At 41.1% G+C, this 23,912-nt stretch overlaps 1 protein-coding gene across 2 annotated transcripts in view; it reads left to right on the top strand.

The window, feature by feature from the left end:
* The window catches only part of LOC110962995 (nuclear factor of activated T-cells, cytoplasmic 1-like), a 68,848-nt gene extending 56,970 nt beyond the window's left edge, over positions 1-11,878 (top strand). For both annotated transcript variants that reach the window (XM_022211153.2, XM_051957258.1), the window contains exon 10: positions 9,997-11,878. In XM_022211153.2, the coding sequence (XP_022066845.2) occupies positions 9,997-10,052 (56 nt within the window). In that variant the 3' untranslated portion in view covers positions 10,053-11,878. The remainder of the gene's footprint in view (positions 1-9,996) is intronic.
* Positions 11,879-23,912: the final 12,034 nt, after the last annotated feature.

Here is a 23,912-nt window from a genome sequence, read left to right as displayed (position 1 = left end):
TATTTGGCCTTTCAGATTTATTGTTGCCTTGTTCTTAAATGCATTTTGCATTTTTGCTTATTGACACTTGATATGAGCTGATAAATATGCATTTACATCTTTATTGACTTGTTTGGAGGAAGCTCAGTAGAGATTTAGGAGCATCCTGACCATATTATAAAACACATTAAATGGTTTTGAAACCAAAAATCGTGCAGAGGCTTTTGTGATATTTTTACATTCCTGCCTCCAGAGCTCAGTCTCAGGCTGCAGGTAGTATTCCAGCTCTCAGACAGCAGGGCAGTCAATTCTGGGAGGTGAAGTAGAGGTCAATAAAAGTCTACAAATCACTGGCTGCTGCTTGTGTAGCTTACTTACTGTAAATGCATGCTTATTTGTAACGGTAATTGACCTCAATGAGCATATAAGCATTTTTTGTTTATCAGCTCCTCTCTCGTCTGAACTTTGGCAACTGGACAATCCACTGATTCTGTTTAAGACTGATGTAGTGAGTAAATCAAACTGAAAATATGAAAATGGGAGAGACAGAAATATGATTCTGAGGTGGACAGGCCTCCCCTACCCCCACTGATATGCATCTACTATTTCTCTCTTTCCATGACCACGTGTACATCACAAATTTCATGGCATCACTGTTTATCTGAGCGGTGCAGGGAGATGATTGGCTGCAGCCCACAACACAGCAGTGTCTCCACGGCATCATGACAGCTGATGCAGGGCAGCTCTCGGGGTAAACTCGACTTTTGTCTTCAAAACAAAATTCTCACTCTGCAGTCGTGTCTCTTCATCTCCAGCTACTCAGTCAGTTGAGGAGACTGAGTGGTTCCACATGCGAAGGCCTGGGGCTTCACACATCAGCTTAGCAGTGAGGAAGAAATATACTGTCTGTACATATCATCACATCATTAGGCCCAAAGGGATTGCTGCGATGGATTAGGAGCTGTCTACCTGCAAAGCTCAGATGAATTTATGAAGCACTTTATCATGATGAGGCATGAGTGGAACGCTTTGTCTCCTTCCATTTGTGTTTATCTGTGGGAATAATGATTGTGTCTCACTCCAATTCACTCGTTCTCTTTCACTCACTCTATCTTGATTTCTCTCTCTGTCATGTTTGTGTGTGTTCTGACCTTTGACCCCTCCCTATTTTTGACACTGCTGGTTGTGAGCAGAAGATAAGTGATGTTGTCCAAGGCTCTCCGTCCAGCCGTTTGAACTGTGCGTGGGAGGAAGCAAATTGTCCATTAAGTGTTTCTGCTGAGGCTGAGAGAAGATTTGATATAGTGGGGAAACAAAAGTAATATGTAGCAGGAAATTCAATTGTCTCTCTCCACCAAGTTTGGACTTTAGTTTGGCTTCCCCACCAAATCAATTTCACATGAAAGCATGAGTTCAAATGAGGTTTAAATGTGAGTCTGCCTTGCAGTCAGCCTCCTTTCGCCCTCGCTGAGCTCCTGCGCAGATTCGATGCAAGTGTTTATCAATGTTTACATAAAAGAGCTTCTATGACTCAGACAGACTTCCTCACATGCTGCTGAGATTCGAAGGGGCACAATAGAAGGAAACTACCTCTTCGTTCTCACAAGGCTGATGCGGTACTACATGAGGTACTAGTAAGCATAGGAAACACTCCCCTTTGCTACAGTGTGAAGGTCCTTGACCCCCACACAGCTGTAGTTAATACATGTTTCGAAAGTAAGAGGAGTTCAGGAAGGTACAATCCACTCCTTCAGTATCAAGAAAAGACAGAAGTCGCTGCCAGGAAGCTGCAGTTACAACCTAGAGTTCAGAGGTCGTGTTTTGGATAGTCAGCTGAGGGAAGCCGGGGTAAGGTGAAGTCACTCTTTACCATGTCTCTGCCAGGCAGACCTGATTTGACTGCGCCGGATCATGTTACGACAGCAGGAACCTCCAGGAGGCTCTCAGGCCTCGAGGCTCAGCCTCTCTCCAGACCACAGGGCCTCCTCTGTTCTCTGAGGAAGGCTGGCTGTTATCTAACCCCTGTGCACAGCGCTCTCCTCTAACAATGCTAACTAAATCCCTAGTGCCGGTCAGGTTCACGCTGAACTCTCAGAGTAGACAAATGAAGTCATAACAGCAATGCTTGGATTACGGGATAACAAGGAGGCCAAATCAGAGCACCAAAGCTTTTTTTGCTTGTATATCACGGTCAAAATGACCTAACAGATAATTTTATGCTTACAGTATAACCCAGATGTATGTTAACAGCTGAGTAAAATATTTTTATACCTATAAGTAGTTATATATTTATTTAAAAAGTATGCTAAGAGTAGAACAGAAAATTCAGTATACTGTTAGCATATTTTTGGAGGACAGTTGCTGGACTGAATGATAAGACCCATTAGATGTCTATAGGTACACAAACATCCAGGGTTAGTGTTGTGTCTAAAACATCCATCCATCCTTAATCTACTCAACACTTAATCCTCATTAGGGTTGCAAGGGGTTCTGGAGTCTATCCCAGCTGACTTAGGGTGAAGGCAGAGGACACCCTGGACAGGTCACCAGTCTATCACAGGGCTACATATAGAGACAAACACTCACACCTGCATTCACACTTGCAGACAATTTAGAATTACCAATTAACCTCAGCATATTTCTGGACTGTGAGAGGAACCCAGAGAAAACCCACATGCACAGGGAGAACATGCAAACCTCAAGAAGGTAGGAATGAAACCGGGCATCTTCTAGCTGCAAGGCGAAAGTGCTAACAACATAGCCTGTCTAAAACAGCATCACAGTAAAGTATATAAAGTCATTTTATGTCATGATTGAAGTCAAAACTTACATTATTTGATTAGACTGATTCACTGCCCACATCTCCAACTTTTACAGCAATTCCAGCATACTCTACTCAAACCTTTGGGGCTATTATGATCTTATAATAGGTGCTAAAATGCAACAAAAAAAGCAACAAAAAAAGCAACCAATTTTCACTTTTCTGTCGATTCCTGCCTTAGTGCTGCATCAAAACGCCGTCTTATGTCCTTCTTCTCCTTATTATTTGTATGTGGCCTATCTAGAAGCAGAAGTCTGGCTGAAGCTTTTCCTGTAACTACTGTTCTGGTGTTTACCTTCAAGACAGTTGGTGGACTACCTGTTGCTATAACTTTCCACCACTGTAAAATCCTGGGCAGTTAGTGTTTTAAAACACTCTCCAATGACAAGCTTTAGGATTCATAGATGCATAACTCAAACTGTGCGTCCTACAGTAGATTTAGGGCCCTGTCACACTCTAGCGTATAGAGCCAACGTCTGAGGAACGTATCGAATATTTCGAAAAATTGTTTATACGCACAACTTTTCAGCGTATGGGGTCGATTTTCGGTTTATGACCGTTAGGGTAACGTGAGCCTAGCGTACCGTCAGCGTATGAGTAGCATTTGAGTAGCGTACGCATAGCGTATGTCAGCGTGTGTGAGCGTATGTGATGATGTGTATTTGAGTTGGACGTATACCGACGTATGAGTAACGTATATCAGCGTACCTCCGATGTATGAGAAACGTATGAGGAACGTACACAGCTGGTGATGTTGGGACCAACCCTGTCCAGCAGTTCATCATACATTTCTGGAGGCATGCGTAGGAAGTTCCTGAAGGCTCTCTGATCTTCATTTCTCAATTCAACCATAAGCTGGTCATAAAGGCCAAATTGACGCCGCCTTCCAATCCAAGGTTTCACCCAGATTTCACGTCTCATTCTACGCCTTCTTCTTCTGTGTGTAGCATACTCAACTGCCAACTGTAACAAATCTTGGTGATGTTGCAGCACAGCAACCTCCATCTCTGAACTGCTGGTACAAACTGATACAGATTTGGAAATGTGAGACTTTATATACCCCCCATACACTGGAAATACGCATGTAATACGCATGGGATAAGTTGGCTGTATGCTCAGAACACATTTGGCATAAATTGAGTACGTTAGACTGTCGTTAGAACTACCATCATAACGTTAGCCATTCATTAGACACACGTCAGACACACGTTCATTATACGCTCCTCTAACACTAGGTTTCCTGACCCACTCAATTTCAACGTATGAGAAGCGTACTCGACGTATGAGTAACGTACCTTCAGTGTACCTCTAGCGTGTTCAGCGTATGAGAAACGTATGAGGAGCGTAAAATTCATACGTCGGCATACGCTGAAAATTTTTGTGCATGTTCAAAAAAAATTTTGGCCGTCAGCGTACATCAGCGCACACTGACGTACCCCGACGTAGTACAAACGTATTCCAGCGTACCCCTAGCGTGTTTCAGCGTATGTCAGCGTATTCCCAAAAAGTCCATACCTTCCTCAGACGCTGGCTCTATACGCTAGAGTGTGACAGGGCCTTTATCTTCTCACCAGTACCTGCTGGGACATGTTTTTTTTTTTTTCTTCTAGGAGTACTATTTTTGGTCTTAGAGTTGTGGTAGGTCTTAACCTGTCATACAATGAGCCTGATGTTGCTTCACACCAACATTATGTGTGTTATAAAAGCTCCAGTCTGTATTCTGAAGGTACTCCACAGCTCCTCCTAGCAGCAAATCATCATCCTCCATCATAGTTGATACAGAGAGGTTATTTTAGCGAGGTCAACATTTATTCAACCAGCAGTCACACCCAGTGGAGACATGGCTTTAGCAGCGAGCCACTTCCCTGCCCAGAAACACAAGGCCCCTCACAAAGGAACTGAATTGTCTATTGACCTGCTCAGCATCACAGTGAAGCACAGTCATATTTGTGTGTCACTCTCACACCTGCCTGAAATAGATCTCCCCAGCCGTCCAGCCTTAAGTAGAAGTCCCGACAGGTCCTGACTGTGGTTTACAGATTGCACTTGCAGCAGAGCTAATAAAGGATGTCACTCTGTTTGACTAAGACTAGCAGCACACGTTTTGTTTTTACGTTTTTTCAGCAAGGGAATATTTGGAGCTCAGTTTTCCACTGTTTTTGTTTATTCCTGAGAGGGTGTCCTCCCAGTTACAGTTTTCCATTATTAACCTGGGCAACTGAAAAGAGAAAAAAAAGAAACAAGTTTCCAGTGCGGTTGAGAGAGATGCCAGCCCACTTTGCCTCATTATTGTGCAACCTAATATAGAATTCTGTCTCTTTTCTTTTTTACAATGATATATAGAAATCACGAAAGTGGAGAATTAATACCTGGCGTGCTTTTTTCAAACAATACATCTGACTTTACAAGACCTAGTTTACGTATACCCCTGCCCATCCACGTTATGCAAGGGGCTGAATTTTTGGAGCCAGATTCCAGTCAGAACAAAATGTTCCCCAGCATGTCTGACTGTCTTCCTCTTTGCTGCATATTTGTGGTTATCTAGTCACTTCATGGAAGGTGAGACACATTCAAAAATGCAGAGATGTCATGCCAATGTCTTAAATGGAAAAAACAGTTTAAAAAAAAAGTGCATTGATGGAACTGTGATCTTGGTAAATTTTTTTAAGCACGAAGGATTTTGCTGCCAACAAAAACTGATCAAGTCAAGAAAAGGTTTTTGAATTGACTAAAACTAAATGTATTTGGAGAGGTGTTAGCATGTGCAGGGCTTTTTGTTCACACAGTCATTACCTGTGTGTGCTTATCTGTTAGTCATTCGGGTTCTTTAAAATTTCTTCATTTCCCCGAAGTTGCAGCTAAATAGTGACATGAGCCCCATTAAAGAGCTATAAATAACATCTTGGTGTTGTCTTGTGGTGTAGCAGTAGGCCACATCCTGTTTCTAAAATTCTCACGTTGCCGACAGAGAACATAGATGAAAACACAAGGGCCAGTGTTTTACCTTTCCTGTCACTTTGTTGCTCGTTTCTTCAGAATGGAACATCATTGGGCATGCCAATGGAAAAGATTAGTTGATAATGAGCAGTAAAATAACACCACAGTTACAATGTGGGTGGAGGAGACGTCACATTTTGGTTTTTTTTTCAGTGACTGAAAAGAAGAAAGGAAGCCACAGCTTTCAATCTGAGAAAAACAAAAGGTACATGTGTGGCTTTTCGCTGCCGAGCTGTCGGATTTTCCCGTCTCTTCTTCAGAACTACCTGGAGCTGTTTTCTCACCTCAGCCGCGACATTAAAGTTTGATCATTTAATTGTTACATGCGCTTGCACTTCCTCTATGGCCTGCGATGGCAAGGCTAAAAATAACCTCAGCATGTAAATGCCTGTTTAGCCTGGAGCGGAATAGAGTTGAAAACAGCCAGCAGTGTTGGCACAGGATGGATTTTTCCAATGGGAGTTCCTCCTGTTGAGGGAGGTGAGTCCCAACCAACCTGTGTGTATGTGTGTGCAGAAAGGTGGGTGTTTCTGCAAACAGAAAGCAGGGCAGACTATTATAGGTGTGTGGCCTACTTTTTAAAAAAATCAGTTACACATTATTTACTCCCTTCAGTATATTTATTTTTGACTCCAACTGAAATTGATTCGTTCATTAGTTTTGTTTATTGTGCTTTTAGAAAATTATTTTTTCGTCATTAGTAACTACCAATAGATTTAAATACAAAGAAGAGACAAGAAGTTCCACAACAAAATCCAATCAGTCATGACAAAAACATGCAAGGGGCACACATTTCATGTCACCCAAATTTGTCAAACAGAGTTATACTTGAGAGTATTAAGAGTCTGTGGTCATGGGAAATCTGCAGAGGTTGTTATACAACCCTAGCCTAGCCATGCTAGACCCACCTCTTAAGACACAAGGGTCTAGGAACGCTCGACAGGGAGGGAGGCGGGCTAAAAGGTTGTCTTTCAAATCACTCTGCAGCAACTGGGTAGGTATACAACCAATCAGCCCAACGAATAGGCTGACGTAGTTCCTAGAGCGCCGGCGGATTGTGGCTAAGTCCCATTAGCTTCCCAACCAGCGGAGCCAACTGGTATATTAAGGATTTGCCATATCCCGTCGGCATAAGTCCAAATACGTCTTTCTTCTCAATGAAACACTTCAGTGCCGTCCTTTGTTTAACTTTCAAGTTGAATTTTAGCTTCAAATCTTTAAGGGCTGTGGCCAAAGTCGAGTCGAAAGATAACTGTTTATTGTGCGCCGGTTGTTTCTGTCAGAATCGTCGCGCCTTGTCACTTAGTTACGCCCACCTTCTGACTCTACACTTCATGGTGATTGGTCCGGCCAGTTTTAGGAGCATCCAACCTCGAGCCTTATGGAGGGTAACTAGACCCACCCTGGCAGAGAATTAAATTTGTTGCCGTGGGTTGTCTAGCGCGGCTAGGCTAATACAACCCCATATCTCTGCCCAGATGGAAACTGCTCATATTCACCATAAGAAAGTGTGTGATACATCACCTAAGATTACTCACCATTTCCTCCCCACTCTGTGCTCACAAGGTGACCCCAGACTTCTGAACGGTGGTGTCACCGTTCAGAAGTCTGGGGTCACTTTGAAATGCAGTTTTTTTCAATGAAAATAATATTAAATTAATCAGAAATAAAGTCTGGACATTGTTAATGTGGTAAATTCTAGCTGGAAACTGCTTATTTTTAATGGAATATCTACATAGGGGTACAGAGGAACATTTCCAGCAACCATCACTCCTGTGTTCTAATGCTACACTGTGTTAGCTAATGGTGTTGAAAGGATAATTGATGATTAGAAAACCCTTGTGCAATTATGTTAGCACACTGTGAGTTTTCATGGAAAACATGGAATTGTCTGGGTGACCCCAAACTTTTGAACAGTAGTGTATATGTCATAGCAGGACTTCACTGACATGCAGTCTTGCTAGTACTATCAACAAGTGTGTTGAGTTACTTCTTACTATATATAGTGAAAAACACCAAGTGATAAAGCCTAAATGTAGAATACTCTCCACAAACTTTCTACATGAAGCACTATCAATCTAATAAGATCCTGTAACCTTGGTAGTATCTATTTCTATGGAGTTTCTGCCCTTCATCTAACATAAATTACTGCAACTGTCCCTCTGTTGTAAAAGAAAAATCTGGAAAATGCTATTTTTTTCAAGTTTTATCTGCACCTTTGCCACACAATATGACATTATAGGGACAATGATAAGCAAAATTGAAATAGTTGCATATTAACATATTCCTAATTGTTTTATTTTCATCTCGATCAGTGCTGAGGCTTCATCATCCACCGAACAGTATCTCGTAATAACAAACTACAGACCCACTTTGAACCTCAGAGTGGGTAGACTTCCCGTCTCGGCTCCGATGGTGGTTTTTTGCCAGACTCTTTCTTTCTCTCTGTCTATATCAGCATGCGTTATCACAGTGAGTTCTATAACTGCGGAGCTTCTTGTTTGTGTCAAGCCACAGGTCTCGGGGTCCTCGCCATCTTCTCGGTCACTTCCTTCTGTTTTGCCAAAGAACACAGAGCAGATAAAGGCAGGGGACTGATCTCCGTCTGCCCAACTGTGGGAAAAGCGCGGGCACAGGAACTAGTGCAGGAAAGACAAGATGGTGACATAAAACCAGAGATGTGTGTGTGGAGCAGATATGAGTTCATAATGGCATTGATATGTTTGGATTGCAGTTACTGATATCCAGTATTTCTCAACGTGGCCATATGTATGCCAAGTATGCAGTGAAACATAGATCACATTCAGTATAAGTCTTAAGCCCTATTTAACAGGAGAAATGAATTTGATGTGATTTCATCTAATAAAAGCTGTGTTTTTAAATATTAACATTGCTCTCATTGGCTCAGTCACAGACGCATAGGATCACGTAGTCCTATCTGTTTTTCTGCTTTTAAGTCATTTTTGATTTCAACAGTGATAATTTGACCCTAAATTTAGAAGTTTACGACCCACAAGCACAAGTTTGGCACAATGAGGACATGCCAAGATTAGACCACGAAGCAGCTCCTACTGAAGGGCCTTAGTCATGTAATTTATTGTGCAGTGTTGTATTTTTAGAGATAGTGAAACTAGAGGGATTTAGTGTTCGATAAAGGTGTAGATTTTTTAAAAACTAAATATATCCTGACTTTTTCTCTCGAGAATAACTCATGACCCAGATATTACTACTCTGCTAAGGAATGTGGTGGAGTTATGTGATGATTGGCGTACGTTTGTCTGTCTGTCTGTCAGTAACATTACTCAAGAACGGACTAACAGATTTGGATGAAATTTTCAGGAAAGGCCAGAAATGACACAAAGACTAAGTGACTCGATTTTGGCAGTGCTGCAGCTTATAGTCTGGATCCATGGATTTGCGACCGATTACTGTATCGCGAGGCACGGCGTCACTGTAACTATGACAACAAGTGAACACTACTTTAGCTGCCTGCTGATGATCACAATTGTGATCCTTCTACAAATCGACCACTGCAAAGTTATCCAGACTTGTTTGTTGGAAATCGTACAATGAACAATTGATTAAATTGTGAAGGTGTTTCAGAGTCCCATCAGTTCCTGCTGCCTGCTACATATTTAGGTCACATGAATCGATATCCGTAGTTTTTTATTAAAGATTTCATCCATCAGAAATGATAGGACTGAGCAGCCATGGCGGAGTACTGCGCTCTCTGTGTGCTTTTCTTGTTGTTCCTATATTTCCCATACTACCAATTGATAGCACATTTTATTATGCCCTCCTGTCGATTTTTTTCACTCTCCACGTTACCAGTTTGCGACACAAGTTTTCTGTTATAATGTCAAACTTGAGATAACCCAGGTGATGTCATCAGGGTTGTATTTTCAGACTTCAGAAAGCCCTCAACACGGTCACACGACATTATACAACTGTTTGGTGTTAACAACGACAAGTAAACTAATGTAAACCCGTAAAATCTGTGGAATGACCCTTTAAATTAGCCTGGATTTCATTTGGGGACCTGAATCAGTTGCCTACTTTGCCCCTTTCCAGGTTTTCAAACTGACAACTCCTCCAGGCCCATTTTTTCCATTAAATGTAATGAGGCTGCAATGATGTGAATCGTTACTCAATGTGGCCGGTTTATAATAATCTGTTATGTCTCTTTTTTGTTTCCACAGTTAATGAGATCATCAGGAACGACCTCTCCAGCATTTCTGTGCACACTCATGCATAGACATCCAGAGGTTCTCTGCAGCAGCAGCACACACACAACTTCAAACAGCAGCAACAACAAAAAAAGAGGACAAAAAAAGCCAGAGACCCACATTATGAAGAATAGTTTTGACCAGGATTTCCCTCCTGAACATCATCACCATCAGCTCCTCTCGCTGCAGAGTCACATTGATAATCACTGGCAAGAATCAACAGGTGAATGTTATATTTACAACAAAAAATAAAAGGGAAATGATATCAGGGGGCAAAGTATACGACTACACTTGCCTTATTTCACAGAAGATGTTTAGTGGACCAAACAGCTCAATAAGACTGAATTACTCTTCTATGTTTAACAAATGACAATCTTCATTCGGTGTGATCTGTAAGTTAATGCATGGACAAGCTAATGGGATAGTAAGTGTCGAGCTTCATCACTTTGGTTCATTTGTTTGTGCAGTCAGTCCGCAACAACCGAATCGGTGCCTTACAGCAGTGATACTGACAGCAGACAACAGCAGCAGCAGTCACACAGATGCAAATGGTTCATTGTAACCCAAAGTGGAAGATTTTATATGACATTTTTGTATCATTTCAATGATTTGTTTACAGGGAAACAGAATTTTAAAAAAGGCTGGAAAACTATGTAGGGGAGTATGTGAATAGATTAGAATTGTATTTTTCCTGCTTCCTTATTATTATCTTTGTTCATTTATACTGAATGTTATGTATGATATTCTTTTGTATAAACATGTATTTGAAAATATGTATGCCTTACCCTTATATCATGCAATTTGCTATTAGCTTTCCTGTTTATTTTTCTTCATTTGTCTTCCCCTGACATGACTTTGTACCATTTCTCTTATCCTGCGTTATGCTTTTCACCTTAGTGCCTATTTTTTAATCACGCTTTTCCCGGTCTTCCAGTCCTCCACTCAGATCATGACATAATGATGCAAAGACAATCAGAGGAAATATCAAATATGTAGAACATATCCTATGACAGCAGTTCCTGGTTTGCAGGGGCTTATAAAGGCAGGTATCAGAGTTTTCTTCTTCCCCAGCTTTGAGATAGTTGAACAACGGTATGCTTACCTGCTGAATTTAAAAGAGAATATTCCTGGACAATTTATATATTTGTCTGTTACTTCTTGCACTGCAGGTTTGCATGTAAACTGGCACAGGGATTATCTAAGTAGGCCACAGGCTCAGTTTTACTCATCATCTGGGTGATTTCACTAAGGAGTCGGCAGGACTGTTACTTAACAGCTGGCAATAATTGATCTGAGTTAACCAAAGGATTTTATCTTTGGTGAAATTATTGTCCAAGTTTCCTTTTTCTGTCAGAGACTTTAGCATAGAGCGGTTTTCCCTCCGTACAAAAAATAAATAAAAACATTATGCACTTTACCGTAGAAACAGAACAGATTTTCTTGCCTTCAGACCAAATATCGTAGGCTGATTTCCACTGTTGTGTCACAAACATATCTTCGTTAACTCATAGCCGCAGTCTTTTCCATGTGATCTGTCTTTCGGCGCATGCACACTGTACTATAGTCGGGGATCATTTAGCTGATCGTAGCTTCCAGAATAGCTTCCTAATCCATTTTTGGACATATACTATAATAGCATGACTAAACTGTATGGGGAAAAAAGGTTTCTATTTTGTGCCTTACTCTCTTTCTCGGCTACAAAATTGTTGCAACTCTGTAATGCTTTTCAGTGTAGGCACAAGGTGAAATATATTTCTCTTTAATATGAAATATTTATGAAAATTTAAATGTGTTTTAAGTGCATTTAATGTGTTCTCAAAAAGGAATTAATAAATGGCAAAATGGTGACCAGGAATTACAAAAGGCTTGGTGTTATATTTACATTAGAGCAAGTACTCTGTTGATATGTCTTTTCGTTATTACTTTTAATGATAACATTAAATCTAGAAGGGAATTTATCATCAGAAATTAGAAAGTAGCTTTAAAGCCCTCCAAAAAAAACTGCAAGACTTTTGTTCTTGTTTTAACTTGAAATTAACTTGAAATATGAAAAGTGTGCAACCCTTTCTTTATTCCAGAACTTTTTGAGAAAGTATTTCATTTTTTAAGTAAAGCTGAACATTTAAGCTAAAAAAATCATTGTTATTATTGTGATTTCCAGAAAATCACAATTAATTTTCAAGTTTTTCAAAATGTATTTATATATTTTGTATTACAGCAGTTGAATCAGATGGACATTGTGCAGTTTAAAGCAATGCATTTCCACCTCAGTTTTACAACTTACACATGTACTTTTTGCCACCCACACTGTACTTTGGCAGGACAAAATGCAACAAGCTGCTGATATGCCAGGTGCAAGCAGAGGCCTGTGTGTTTTCCGGTGAGTATTGTTAGCGGTGGGTAGTTATGAGTGAAACAGCTCCTCGCCATGGGAGCTGTGCCATGCTCCTGTGTACCACCTGCCAGTCCTCCAGACTTTTTCCATTCAGCAAAGTTAAGAAGCACCCATTCCCATAGTGACAGAAGGCAGGCCTAGGCGGTGCTCCCCTGTACGACCGTGGTACAAACCCAAAATAGCCCAACTATTTACAGATGCAGTCACGCCCCTTTTTCCTGGCACCCTGTTCTCCTTACCTTAGTCTTCCTCTAACAGCGCCATACCCTTTGACACAGTGGAGAGTTGACTCCGGGCCACGGTTTCCACTGCAGAGACAGCGGTCAAGAAGAGAAGCTGCCTAAAACAATGGAATATCACTGAAATGAAGACAAATGGAGAATAAAAAGTCTTTTTAATGTTAAGAAATACCAATTTTAAAAAAATGCCACTGCACATATGTATATGTGTGTGTGTGTGTGTGTGTGTGTGTGTGTGTGTGTGTGTGTGTGTGTGTGTATGTATATATATATATATATATATATATATAACCCCCCACTCACCATGGCAGCAGCAGTCCTCGATGCCAGTTGCAGCAAGACAGTGCACCACGACAAACCACAAAAATTGCTCAGGAGTGAGTGACCCGAGAACACAACAGAACTATGCTGTTCACCCGGGTTCCACACTCCCCAGATCCAAATCTTACTGAAGATGTACCAGGATCAGCCTGATCTAGGTAGGTCCCACTCTGCATCCCACAGGACCCACAGAATTCACTGCCACCATCCCGATGCCACAGGACATGTGTCATTGGGTTAGAGAAGTTTTAGCACCATAAAAGGGACCAAGACAATATCAGGCAGGTGGTCATGATGTTATGCCTGATCAGTGTATATGTCTTAGTTATGAGAATGAAACATGGGATTAAGTATGCTTAAACAATGACTGCTCAAAAGGCTTATTTTCTTGAATTTTGCACATCAGCATTTCTAAATTTAGCATTCCATGATTAGCTTAGCTTTGCACCAAGAATGAAAACAGGGGGCACAGCTACTACAGAGTTAGCAAAGTCTGCCTAACCACAACTCTAAAGCTGACTAGTTAACACTTCAAAAGGTACAAAGATGACAAGTTGTGGTTTTAAAGGGATTAAGAATAATTCTATTTCTTTCACTACAAGATATAACAACATGTAATGTGTTTCTTCGAGAGCTTTAGGGGAGGTGGAAGCTTCTTTTTTTGACAGTCGGCTACATGTTTTTCCTTGTTTTCAGATTCTGAGCTTAACTCTTCTGTTCATATGTATATTTAACTGGCATATTTGAGTGTAGCACTGATATTCTCACTTTGTCTCATTCAGAAAGCATATTTAAGCTTGAATAATTGTGTTACAGCGACACTTTATTCATACACTGACAGCAGTGCTTTGGATTTGAGTTTAAAAGGTTTAAAGAAAACGCTCTGGTGTTACTTGAATCTCACACAATCTGCTGCATGTATATAATCCTGTCTTTATCGGAAGACTGATAGTCCCACTGTGTCACTGCAGCTGCATTTATATCTGGGTTTGCCAGGAAATGTGTTTTACTGCACTGCTTATCTGAAACCGAGTAGGTTTTTAAAAAAAAAAAACAACTCCTGCAGTCTTTTCTTGTTTGTCATCAGAACTTTGTTGTTAGCTATATTCTGCTTGGCTTTAGCTACTGATTTGGTTTCCTAATAATTTCTTGGAGATCTAAAAAATTTGTGGTCTTACTGAAACTCCAAGCAACCTGCTGCTTCTCCAGCTGGAAATATAGAGTGTGTGTGACTGATTCCACCAGTTGTCTGACCAAATGATCAAAAACATGATTGACTGACAGGCTGACTTACTCACAGACAGTCTGACAGATTACAGACACACTCTCCCATTCGATGGCCACAGCATCCTCACAGTGAAGACAACATCACAGACAGACAAAACATCAATCCCTGATCATAATGATTGCAGCGTGTTCCATTTTTCTCCCCGAGGTCCGCATGTACACACCTGACAGAGGGCACGACTTAGAAGTTTCATTGCACAGATTTATAGTGTCTTTATGGCCCTACTTCCTCCCTTATTGTATTCCCACAGAGCCCTTGATTTGGGCTTTTATAAGGCGAGCGCATAGGCACAGTGCTGGAGCTGCTACCCTCGTCTCTCATCGGCCATCTGCAGGCAGTAAATCCTCAATATACCTCTGTTATGAAGGACATGTTGAGAGAACCATGGGGGTGGCTTTAAGAGATGCTTTAAGAGATAATTGCTTGACCATACTAAGGGACCTTTGATAGTTCTGCCACATAAGTCGGTTGTGGCTTTGGTCTCTTTCGGCCTTGTGAGCCAGTTTTTGTGATTTTTTTTTTAAATTCGTCAGAAACACATGTCAGATGACTATAAACAGACCTTCTTATCAGTTGCCTTTAGGACGATGAAGAAAGAAGATGAGGACCATATGTGTGTGTGTGAGCATGTGTGTGTGTGTGCTTACATGTGTCTTTTGAATCTATTTGGGGTGGAGTTCCACAGGTGTACATCCTTTTTATGGGACTGTTTCACATGTGACAGGATCAGCAGATGACATGCTGACATGGTCACATCGTTGCAGACCCACAGACAAATCACCTTTTTAAAAGACACTTTTAGAGACTCTAAGAAAGGCAACCAGATGGGGCCTGGAAAAATCTTGTGCCGTCTTTTATTCTTCCATCTGCAATCATTCAGCTTGATTCGCTCTTTCTTTTGTGATGCGTGAAATGTTGTGCAAGGATTTATAAAATTCGGCGGCGGGACAGATGTTTGAGCTTAAGTAATGTGAAAAGTGAGAATTGTCTTGAAGTGTCTGTTTATACGATCACAACACGTGAGTTCTCTATTCTCCACATCAAAGTCAGAGCATTCAATAACTAGTTCGCTCTGAGAGCTGTGTATCTTTGTGGAAGGAAAAAAAAACAAAAAACTTCAAGACATCCAAAGCAATCATTCTTCCATTGTTTGCTGTAAACGTTTCGGTACATATGCAGAATGTTTATGTTGAAGTACACTGTAGTGAGCATTAGGGATGCTCTTAATGGGCTACAGTAAAAGCCCTTGCTAGTCAAGAGTTCAGGCAGGTGCAGACTCTTACTGTAGATAAAGGAGCCTGGCACTGGAGATGGGTTCACGACAATCACTGCGAGGCTTTTAGACGCCTTCTCCAAGCTCAATCTTCATTTCCCCTGACACTGATTTTGCAATAAGGATCCGGAGAAAAGGGGAATGTCCATCTATTCATTTTAATGATCCCTCATTATTGACTGCTGGCAGGGAGGGGGCGGGCAAAGGTAATGATTCTTTGTCGTTGCTGGCCAATCACTCCTCTTAAAGGAATAAGACTTTAAATAAGGCCACTAATGGATGCCCGGTGTGACCTAAAGCTGACCCCAGATGTAACCCCTGCAAACTGACTTCCCGAAACAGAGAACTGAGAGTTTACTTCTTTAGTTATTTCTTTCTTTTTTCATTTAGTTGTTTATGATTTGCCCAAATAGGAGGAAGAATTTTCATGATCATAAAAGTCTAACCACAAATTGTGTGTGGTCTGTAAATATTGATTAAAAGAAACAAGCAAAGCATGCCACTATCCGCAATCTGGCTTGCTTTTTTTTTTTTTTTTTACGATGAGTTGAAGGTCCAGTGAGTAGGATTTAGGGCAGGGGTGTCGAACTCCGTTCCTGGAGGGCCACTATCCTGCATGTTTTAGATGTTTCCCTCTTCCAACACACCTGATTCAAATGATCAGGCTCGTTATCAGGCTTCTGCTGAGCTTGATGATAAGCTGATCATTTGAATCAGGTGTGTTGGAAGAGGGAAACATCTAAAACATGCAGGATAGTGGCCCTCCAGGAACTGAGTTTGACACCCCTGATTTAGGGGATTTGTTTGCTGAAAACAACAATTGTGGCACTTTTGTTGCCTTAGAATGACTCCTTTATATCCACAGAGGGGTTCGCCGTTATATAGTACACAAAAATGAGCCAAATGTTGTTTCTAGAGAGGACCTGTGTGTTTTTTAGCAGGTTCCTACAAGCTTGGAAGAGGAAGCAGATATTAGTCAGCTGCAATCTGCTACTGTACTGCTAGATGCCACAAAATCCTACACACCAGACCCTTTAAATGAGTAAACTGTCACTACACCATTAAACGTGAAGCTTGAGTCAGCAGCCTGCTACGTTAGCTTGAAAAAAAGTAGCAACTGGGTAATAACTGAAAATCTAAAGGTAACAAAACCTCAACTCTGAAGCTGACTAATTGTGTAAATAAAAGAAAAAAGTGTGAAAATGAAGTGTGGTTTTACAAGGGTTTACATGCTGGGCTATTCCTTGGTTGGGCATTTACCTTCCTGGAATTTACCCTGGTTGAGTGATGACTGCACAGTGATGACAAGACAAGTTACTGCACCAGGCCAAGAAATAGCCATAGTGCCGTCTTCTGTCTTGTTAATGGACAAATATGACATGACAGCCAAGCAGGAAACAGTTAGCTTAGCTTTACACAAAGCCACATACAGAAGAAACAATGTGTCCGACCTCGTCCAAAGGTATAAAATATCACATTACATCTTGTTATGTCTTTTTGGGGTTGTATGAAGTCCCTGTATCTAACCCAAAAATAGTCAGATACACCAATCATTAAACCAGCTTACAGGTGAAGTGAATGACTGTGATCATCTGTTACAAAGGTCCTGACATTCATGTGGATGTTACTGTGACATGCTGTACCCAGCTAACCGTTGTTAGCTTCCTCCTGCAGGACAATATGTACAGTCACCTCCAAAAAAAACTCCTCAGTAATGGATTAAGGAACACAACCAAGAGCTCAGGCCACCAAACTCCTCATATCCCAATCTGATGAAGCACCCTCACAATTCACAGAAGTAAGGCAAGTCAAGTTCATTTCTATACCACCGTTCATACACTATGGCAAAGAAATACATTCAGAAAAATTATTTAAAGGTAGATGTACATTAAAATCGTAGAAACAAAACATAAAAGTAGACATTAAGATCATAAAAGTGCATTAAAAGTCAAGAAAACAGATTGAGCATATAGAATAAGAATGGTCCACTGAGGCCTCATATGACCCCAAGAGTCTATTCCCAACATACTGGTCCTGTCTTGATGCCCTGACAGTTCAGAGTAGGTAGTTTTAATGTTTTGACTGATTCACATTACCAGCCATGAAAACCCACTTGTTGCTTCTTCCCTTTTTGTTTTTGTACTTATTAAATATCAAATATTTTGTGTTAACTTACAAACTTTAGAAGTGTTTGCTGCCTTTGAAAAGAGTCACTGTCACTGTTTGCCTGTTTCCAGTCTTTATGTGTAGCTATTGGTTTCATATTTACCACAAAGACATAGTAGGGGTGTTGATATTCTCATTGTAACTCTCGGCAAAACACAGAACCTCCCCAAAAAAAAGTCTTTTTATTGATATTCATTTTCTTCCCACCAAATTTTTTCAAATATTTTCTCTGCACCCTTAGCATAGCTATCACATATTGATTTAGATGTCTTCAGCAAATAACTTTCAAATGACTTGCAAGAAGTCAGAGCTCCAGAAAACACTGAGGCATTTCCTTCTTTCACTGGAGCTCAGGCAGTCTGATTTATGCAAAATCCTCCTATGTGTGAATAGCATGCAGGCCACCGATAGCACATTATGAAGCCTTTATTTTACTGGTTATGAGCATCTCACCCCGGCTGAGCTGTCATCAGTCTGTCAAGGTAACGAACCCCGGAGTCTCCAACAGCTCTTTAAGGCATACTTGTTCACACCGCTGAAGAAATACACTCAGGTATTGGTTGTTCTGCGTGAATCGTCCAGTAGATGATGGGTGGGCGGGGGTGTTATTAGGAGCATTCATCTACAAAGCTCCCCAAGCAATACTATACAGAAACTGACCACAAGACAACCCTATCATCCTCAAAGATTACCTGTCTCCTGCGCTGTATATGAATGTTTTATCATAAAAGCTTTTCTTTTTTGCTAAGTGCCTCCTTGAGTGTTTGCTTTTAACTTTTGATTACTTTATGTCTTGTTGCAAAGAAGAAAAAAATAAAAAGGCCCGGCGCATTTAAATATAATGGACCTAACGGGAAAAGTAGTCCATTTTGCTTCATTGACAAGATTTATTGCGGTGGTCTAATCCAACACAAAATGTGTGAAAGTTTGGACACTGTGGTAACATTAGTGCTTTGGAGAAAGTTGAATTTTTAATCTTGACACTGTCAAAGTGAGCCAAGCAGGTGGAGAGGCAAGGGAGAAAACAGACATGACACAATAATATAAATAAAACACTATGGCAGGCTTTGTATAGGATCCACATGTTTCCGTCTGTGAGGAAATATAGGATGTCATGCATTACAGTGTAAAAAGACTCATTTACCACCATTAAAAGCAACCCTGTTGAACATCTCTGCTTTTGATGAGACGGATCACATCTCATTTGGCTCTTTTTTACATTTGATAGCCGAGTTTCTCCTTTTATGAAGTCTTGAGTCATTTAGAAGAAAAAATATTTTTCTCTTTTTTGGTCCAGACGTTGAGGTTTCCAGGCCTTAGCCCCCCTCCACCTTCTCCTCCTCCGCTAGGTTTTTACCAGACGTCGCGTTGTGAGAGGGGAATGGTCGATTGCATAACGGCAGGCGAGACTTGATCGTTCCTGGCCTTCTCACAAAATTGAATCATTCTCTGCATACTCCAATCCCATGACGGCCCATTAAAGAGCAGCGCGGGCTAGGATTTCCCCTCATGTGTTTTAAATTGAAATTACGGTCACAAAGTCTGCCATATGCATGAATCGAGGAAGACAAGGAGCTCTGGCCAAAGAAGATATCACAATAGCTGAAGAAGAGGAAGAGTAAGCCATAAAGATAGCCAGGAAGGCTGTACCATCCCACTTTCTCTCATAATGTTGCTTATTATCTCATCAAATATTTTACTTTGGATCATTTCACAATACTAAAAGGGAGCTGTCAACAGCGCTCACTTTTAGAAAACATCAAAAATGGACTTTCTCTTGAATGTTTCTCCCACATTCAAACAGCAGGTTGCTAAAATCCTTCCAAGCAGGTCTTCAGCTTTTAAAATTAGCACACTATTAGTCACATAAACTACAGGAAGCGATAAGGAGAATAGGTGAAGTATGAGACACCAGGAGATGATGACCCCAGATGTTCTCTGAGGAGCCACTGGGATCTGAATCAGACTGACTGGCCACGAGTTCCTCATTCCTATTTCTCCCTGCAGACAGGAGGAAGGATAAACACGGACGCACGCATGCACACACCTACAAGGATAAGACACTTTCTGATTTACTGTGAGGAGGTTATGACGCAGACATGACACTGGTGACCTGTCCAAACACCCCACACAGATGCATCACTCTTCCACCTTAACCAAGGTTGGGCAACTTTTTATTTATTTATTTTTGAACACCAAAACAAAGGCAGAAACAAAGCAATTTGTATATTTATGCTAAGCGTTTTAACATAATTGAGTATAAAGGTAGTCCAGGATCCAGTTTCATTTTACCACTGAGAATTAAATCTTGTCTTGTTGTCCTTGTATTCAACAAATGAAGCTCAATAACATTTTTGAGTTCCTTTCTCATCAAATCACTGTAGCAGCTCTTGAAACCTGACTGCAGAGATGAGACGCCTTCAGTTCCTGGTGATGATCTTTCAATCACACAGTGACATCTAGTGCTGGTTTTAAAAATGTGCAGGCAAGCAACACTGATGGATTGTCGAAAAAGCACCCATGAAATATGACTTGTTCCATTACAAGTATAACAAGGTGATAAATTAGCAGAGCAAAGCTCAAATGTCTGGTGATTTGTATTCTTTGTAATGGCGGAAAAGCAATACATTAAGTCAATGGTATACCTGGTAAACACATTACCTTTCATTATAAAACAATCATTGCGTGCCATACATATCACTTACCAGCACTCTTTCTACATTTTTTTTGGTTAAACATTTTTTTTTAAAATCTAATCAAATCTCATAAATACAAGAGTATGAAGCTATTGTGTCTGTATGTAATGTAGATTTATCAAAGCTTGGGCAGACTTTAACTACCATCAGTTATTACCAACAAGCCCTCAAACTCATACGACCACACAGGTCGTATGTACTGTGCCCCTGAATACGACCCATGAGAGCGTATTTAGGTTAGGGAGCAGGAACGCATTACGGGATTTAATTCACGAAACGGCTTTTCCCTCGCGAAACGGCTTTTCCTTCACTTTCGCCAGACGGGTTTAGGGTTATGGTTATGGTTAGGGCTAAGGTTATGGTTAGGGTTAGTGTTAGGTCAAAGTTTGTTCATGGTGACGTTTCAGCTGAGACACCGGAGTGTCGATATTTACTCAAACGCTAGAGGTCGCTTAACTTCAAAACATAACACTCGGTCATAATAAGGGCATGTACAGACGACCTATGTGCTAATTTTTTCAAGGAGGACAGTCTCGTTATTAGTTACCATCATTAGCAGCATAAAATGATTAAAATATACTTTGGACTGGATTCCGAATATAGTATGCTCATTTTTGGTCAAAAATCCATTGAATTTCTACATGCTCGTTAAATATCCTGTCTTTTTTTTTTAAATTTTACTGTCTTTTACCACATATGGCTGGATATAAAACATTGTGTTGTTGAAAGAAAAGAGTCACTCCTTCATCTGTCAAGACAGTATTTTTTTCAGACTTGTTTGCAGCTTTAAAAATTCTTATTTTAAGATGTAGTTCATTGCATATTAAACACTAGGCATCCTCCTTCAACAATCTTTCAGTTTTAGACAGACTGATTTGCATCTTCAAACACCATTTAAAACATAGAAATCTCAGACAGAAATACACACACACACACACACACACACACACACACACACACACACACACACACACACACTTATGTTTTTCTACCATTTTGGGGACATACTATTGACTCCCATTCATATCTAACCCCTAACCCTAACCTTAACCCAGACCAAAACAATGCCTAACCCTAAAGAAAAGTTTTTGCACTTTTACTTTTTTCAGTAACAACAACATGGCCAAGAAACACCGTTTAAATTTGTGGGGACCAAAATGAGGTCCCCACAAGTGACATTGTTTTCGATTTTCCTACAGTTGTGGGGACATTTGGTCCCCACAAGTATAGCCAGCACCTGAGCACCTGACCGCACACACACACACACACACACACACACACACACACACACACACACACACACACACACACACACACACTATATTGCCGGAAGTATTCGGTCACCTCCCTTGACTCGCATTTGAACGTAAGTCAAATAACCATTCCTAATCCATAGGGTTCAATATGACGTCAGTTCACCCTTTGCAGCTATAACAGCTTTTACTCTTCTGGGAAGGCTGTCCACAAGGTTTAGGGGGGTGTTTATGGGAATTTTTGACTATTCTTCCAGAAGTGCATTTGTCAGTCTCCGCTCTAATTCATCCCAAAGGTGTTCTGTCGGGTTGAGGTCAGGACTCTGTGCAGTTCAGTCAAGTTCATCCACACCAGACTCTGTCATCCATGTCTTTATGGACCACGCTTTGTGCACAGTCATGTTGGAAGAGGAAGGGGCCAGCTCCAAACTGTTTCCACAAAGTTGGGAGTATGGAACTGTCCAAAATGTCTTGATATGATGAAGCATTCAGAGTTCCTTTCACTGGAACTAAGTGGCCAAGTCCAGCTCCTGAAAAACAACCCCACACCATAATCCCCCTCCACCAAACTTTACACTTGGCACAATGCAGTCCGACAAGTACCATTCTTCTGGCAACCGCCAAACCCAGACTCGTCCATCAGATTGCCAGATGGAGAAGCGCGATTCGTCACTCCAGAGAACGCGTCTCCACTGCTCTAGAGTCCAGTGGCGGCGTGCTTTACACCACTGCATCCGACGCTTTGCATTGCACTCGGTGATGTATGGCTTGGATGCAGCTGCTCGATCATGGAAACCCATTCCATGAAGCTCTCTGGGTCCGTGTATATTTTGGTAATTGGATTTCCCGTTCTAAAGCAGGTATTGAAAAACAAAAAACGAGTAGTTATTCGATTTTCATTTTAAAATACAAAAACTAAAATAGAAATACAAGGCGTTTTTCCTTTTCATGATTAAAAATGTATTGTAATGACCCCCAATATTCAGTGTTCTGTGTTCAATGTTTCTGTGTTCGATGCAAATACCTGTTCGATGTGTTATTGTGCTGGTGACATGGCTGAGGTGCAGAGGTAGGGGGGCGGGCTGAGAGCGAGTGACGTGAGAGGCCATGTTTGAGTGTGCGTGCGTGCGCATGTGTGTGTGGCTATGCTGAGGACTAGAGAGAGGAGCGTTAGTTTTGCCCGGGGACTGATTTCCTGCTGTTTGTGGCGTGGTTACGGCCAACAGTAACCTGTTCTGTCGTGGCTTAATAAAAGCATCGTTCGCAAGGAGAAGTTGTCTGCTGTTTCCTTATCACGTCTGTGAGGAACGCTACAACTGGTGTCAGAAGTAAAAGTGGCCGGTGCCGGCTATTGCTAACGTCTGTTCCGCGGTTAGCCGAGAAAGCTGTTAATTATGGCGACCTGCAGATGAGATGGCAGCAGGACGAGACGGACCGGGAGCTCCCGTGAGAGTCAAAGTAGAGGCGTTGGGAGGTGATCACAGTCACCTCCAAAAGTATTGGAACAGCAAGTTAAATTCCTTTGTTTTTTTTGTTTACTGAAGACATTTGGGTTTCAGATAAAAAGATGAATATGACACAAAAGTTCAGAATTCCAGCTTTTATTTCGTGGTATTTACATCTAGATGTGTTAAACAACCCAGGAAAGATTACCTTTTCTTTGAACCCACTCACTTTTCAAGTGAGCAAAAGTATTGGAACAGACATTATTAAATTAACTTAAAGTGAATAACATTTAATTTTTGGTGGCATAAACCTTACTTGCAATAACTGCATCGAGCCTGCGACCCATTGACTTCACCAGGCTGTTGCATTCTTCATTAGAAATGCTGTTCCAGGCCTTTACTGCAACCTCTTTCAGTTCTTGTTTGTTGCTGGGGGTTTCTTTCTTCAGTCTCCTCTTCAGGAGGTAAAATGCATGTTCTATTGGGTTAAGGTCTGGTGATTGACTTGGTCAGTCCAAGACCTTCCACTTTTTCCCCTGATGAAGTCCTTGTTGTGTTGGCAGTGTGCTTTGGGTCATTGTCTTGTTGCATGATGAAGCTTCTCCCGATTAGTTTGGACGCATTTTTCTGTAAATTGCCTGACAAAATGGTTTTGTAGACATCAGAATTCATTCTGCTGCTACCATCATGAGTTTCATCATCAATAAAGACTAGTGAGCCCGTTCCAGAAGCAGCCATGCAAGCCCAAGCCATGACACTACCTCTGCCATGTTTCACACATGAGCTTGTATGTTTTGGATCATAAGCAGATCC

Source organism: Acanthochromis polyacanthus, chromosome 12, assembly GCF_021347895.1.
Source record: "Acanthochromis polyacanthus isolate Apoly-LR-REF ecotype Palm Island chromosome 12, KAUST_Apoly_ChrSc, whole genome shotgun sequence".
Classification (NCBI taxonomy): domain Eukaryota; kingdom Metazoa; phylum Chordata; class Actinopteri; family Pomacentridae; genus Acanthochromis; species Acanthochromis polyacanthus.
This window is presented reverse-complemented; position numbering and strand designations above follow the sequence as displayed.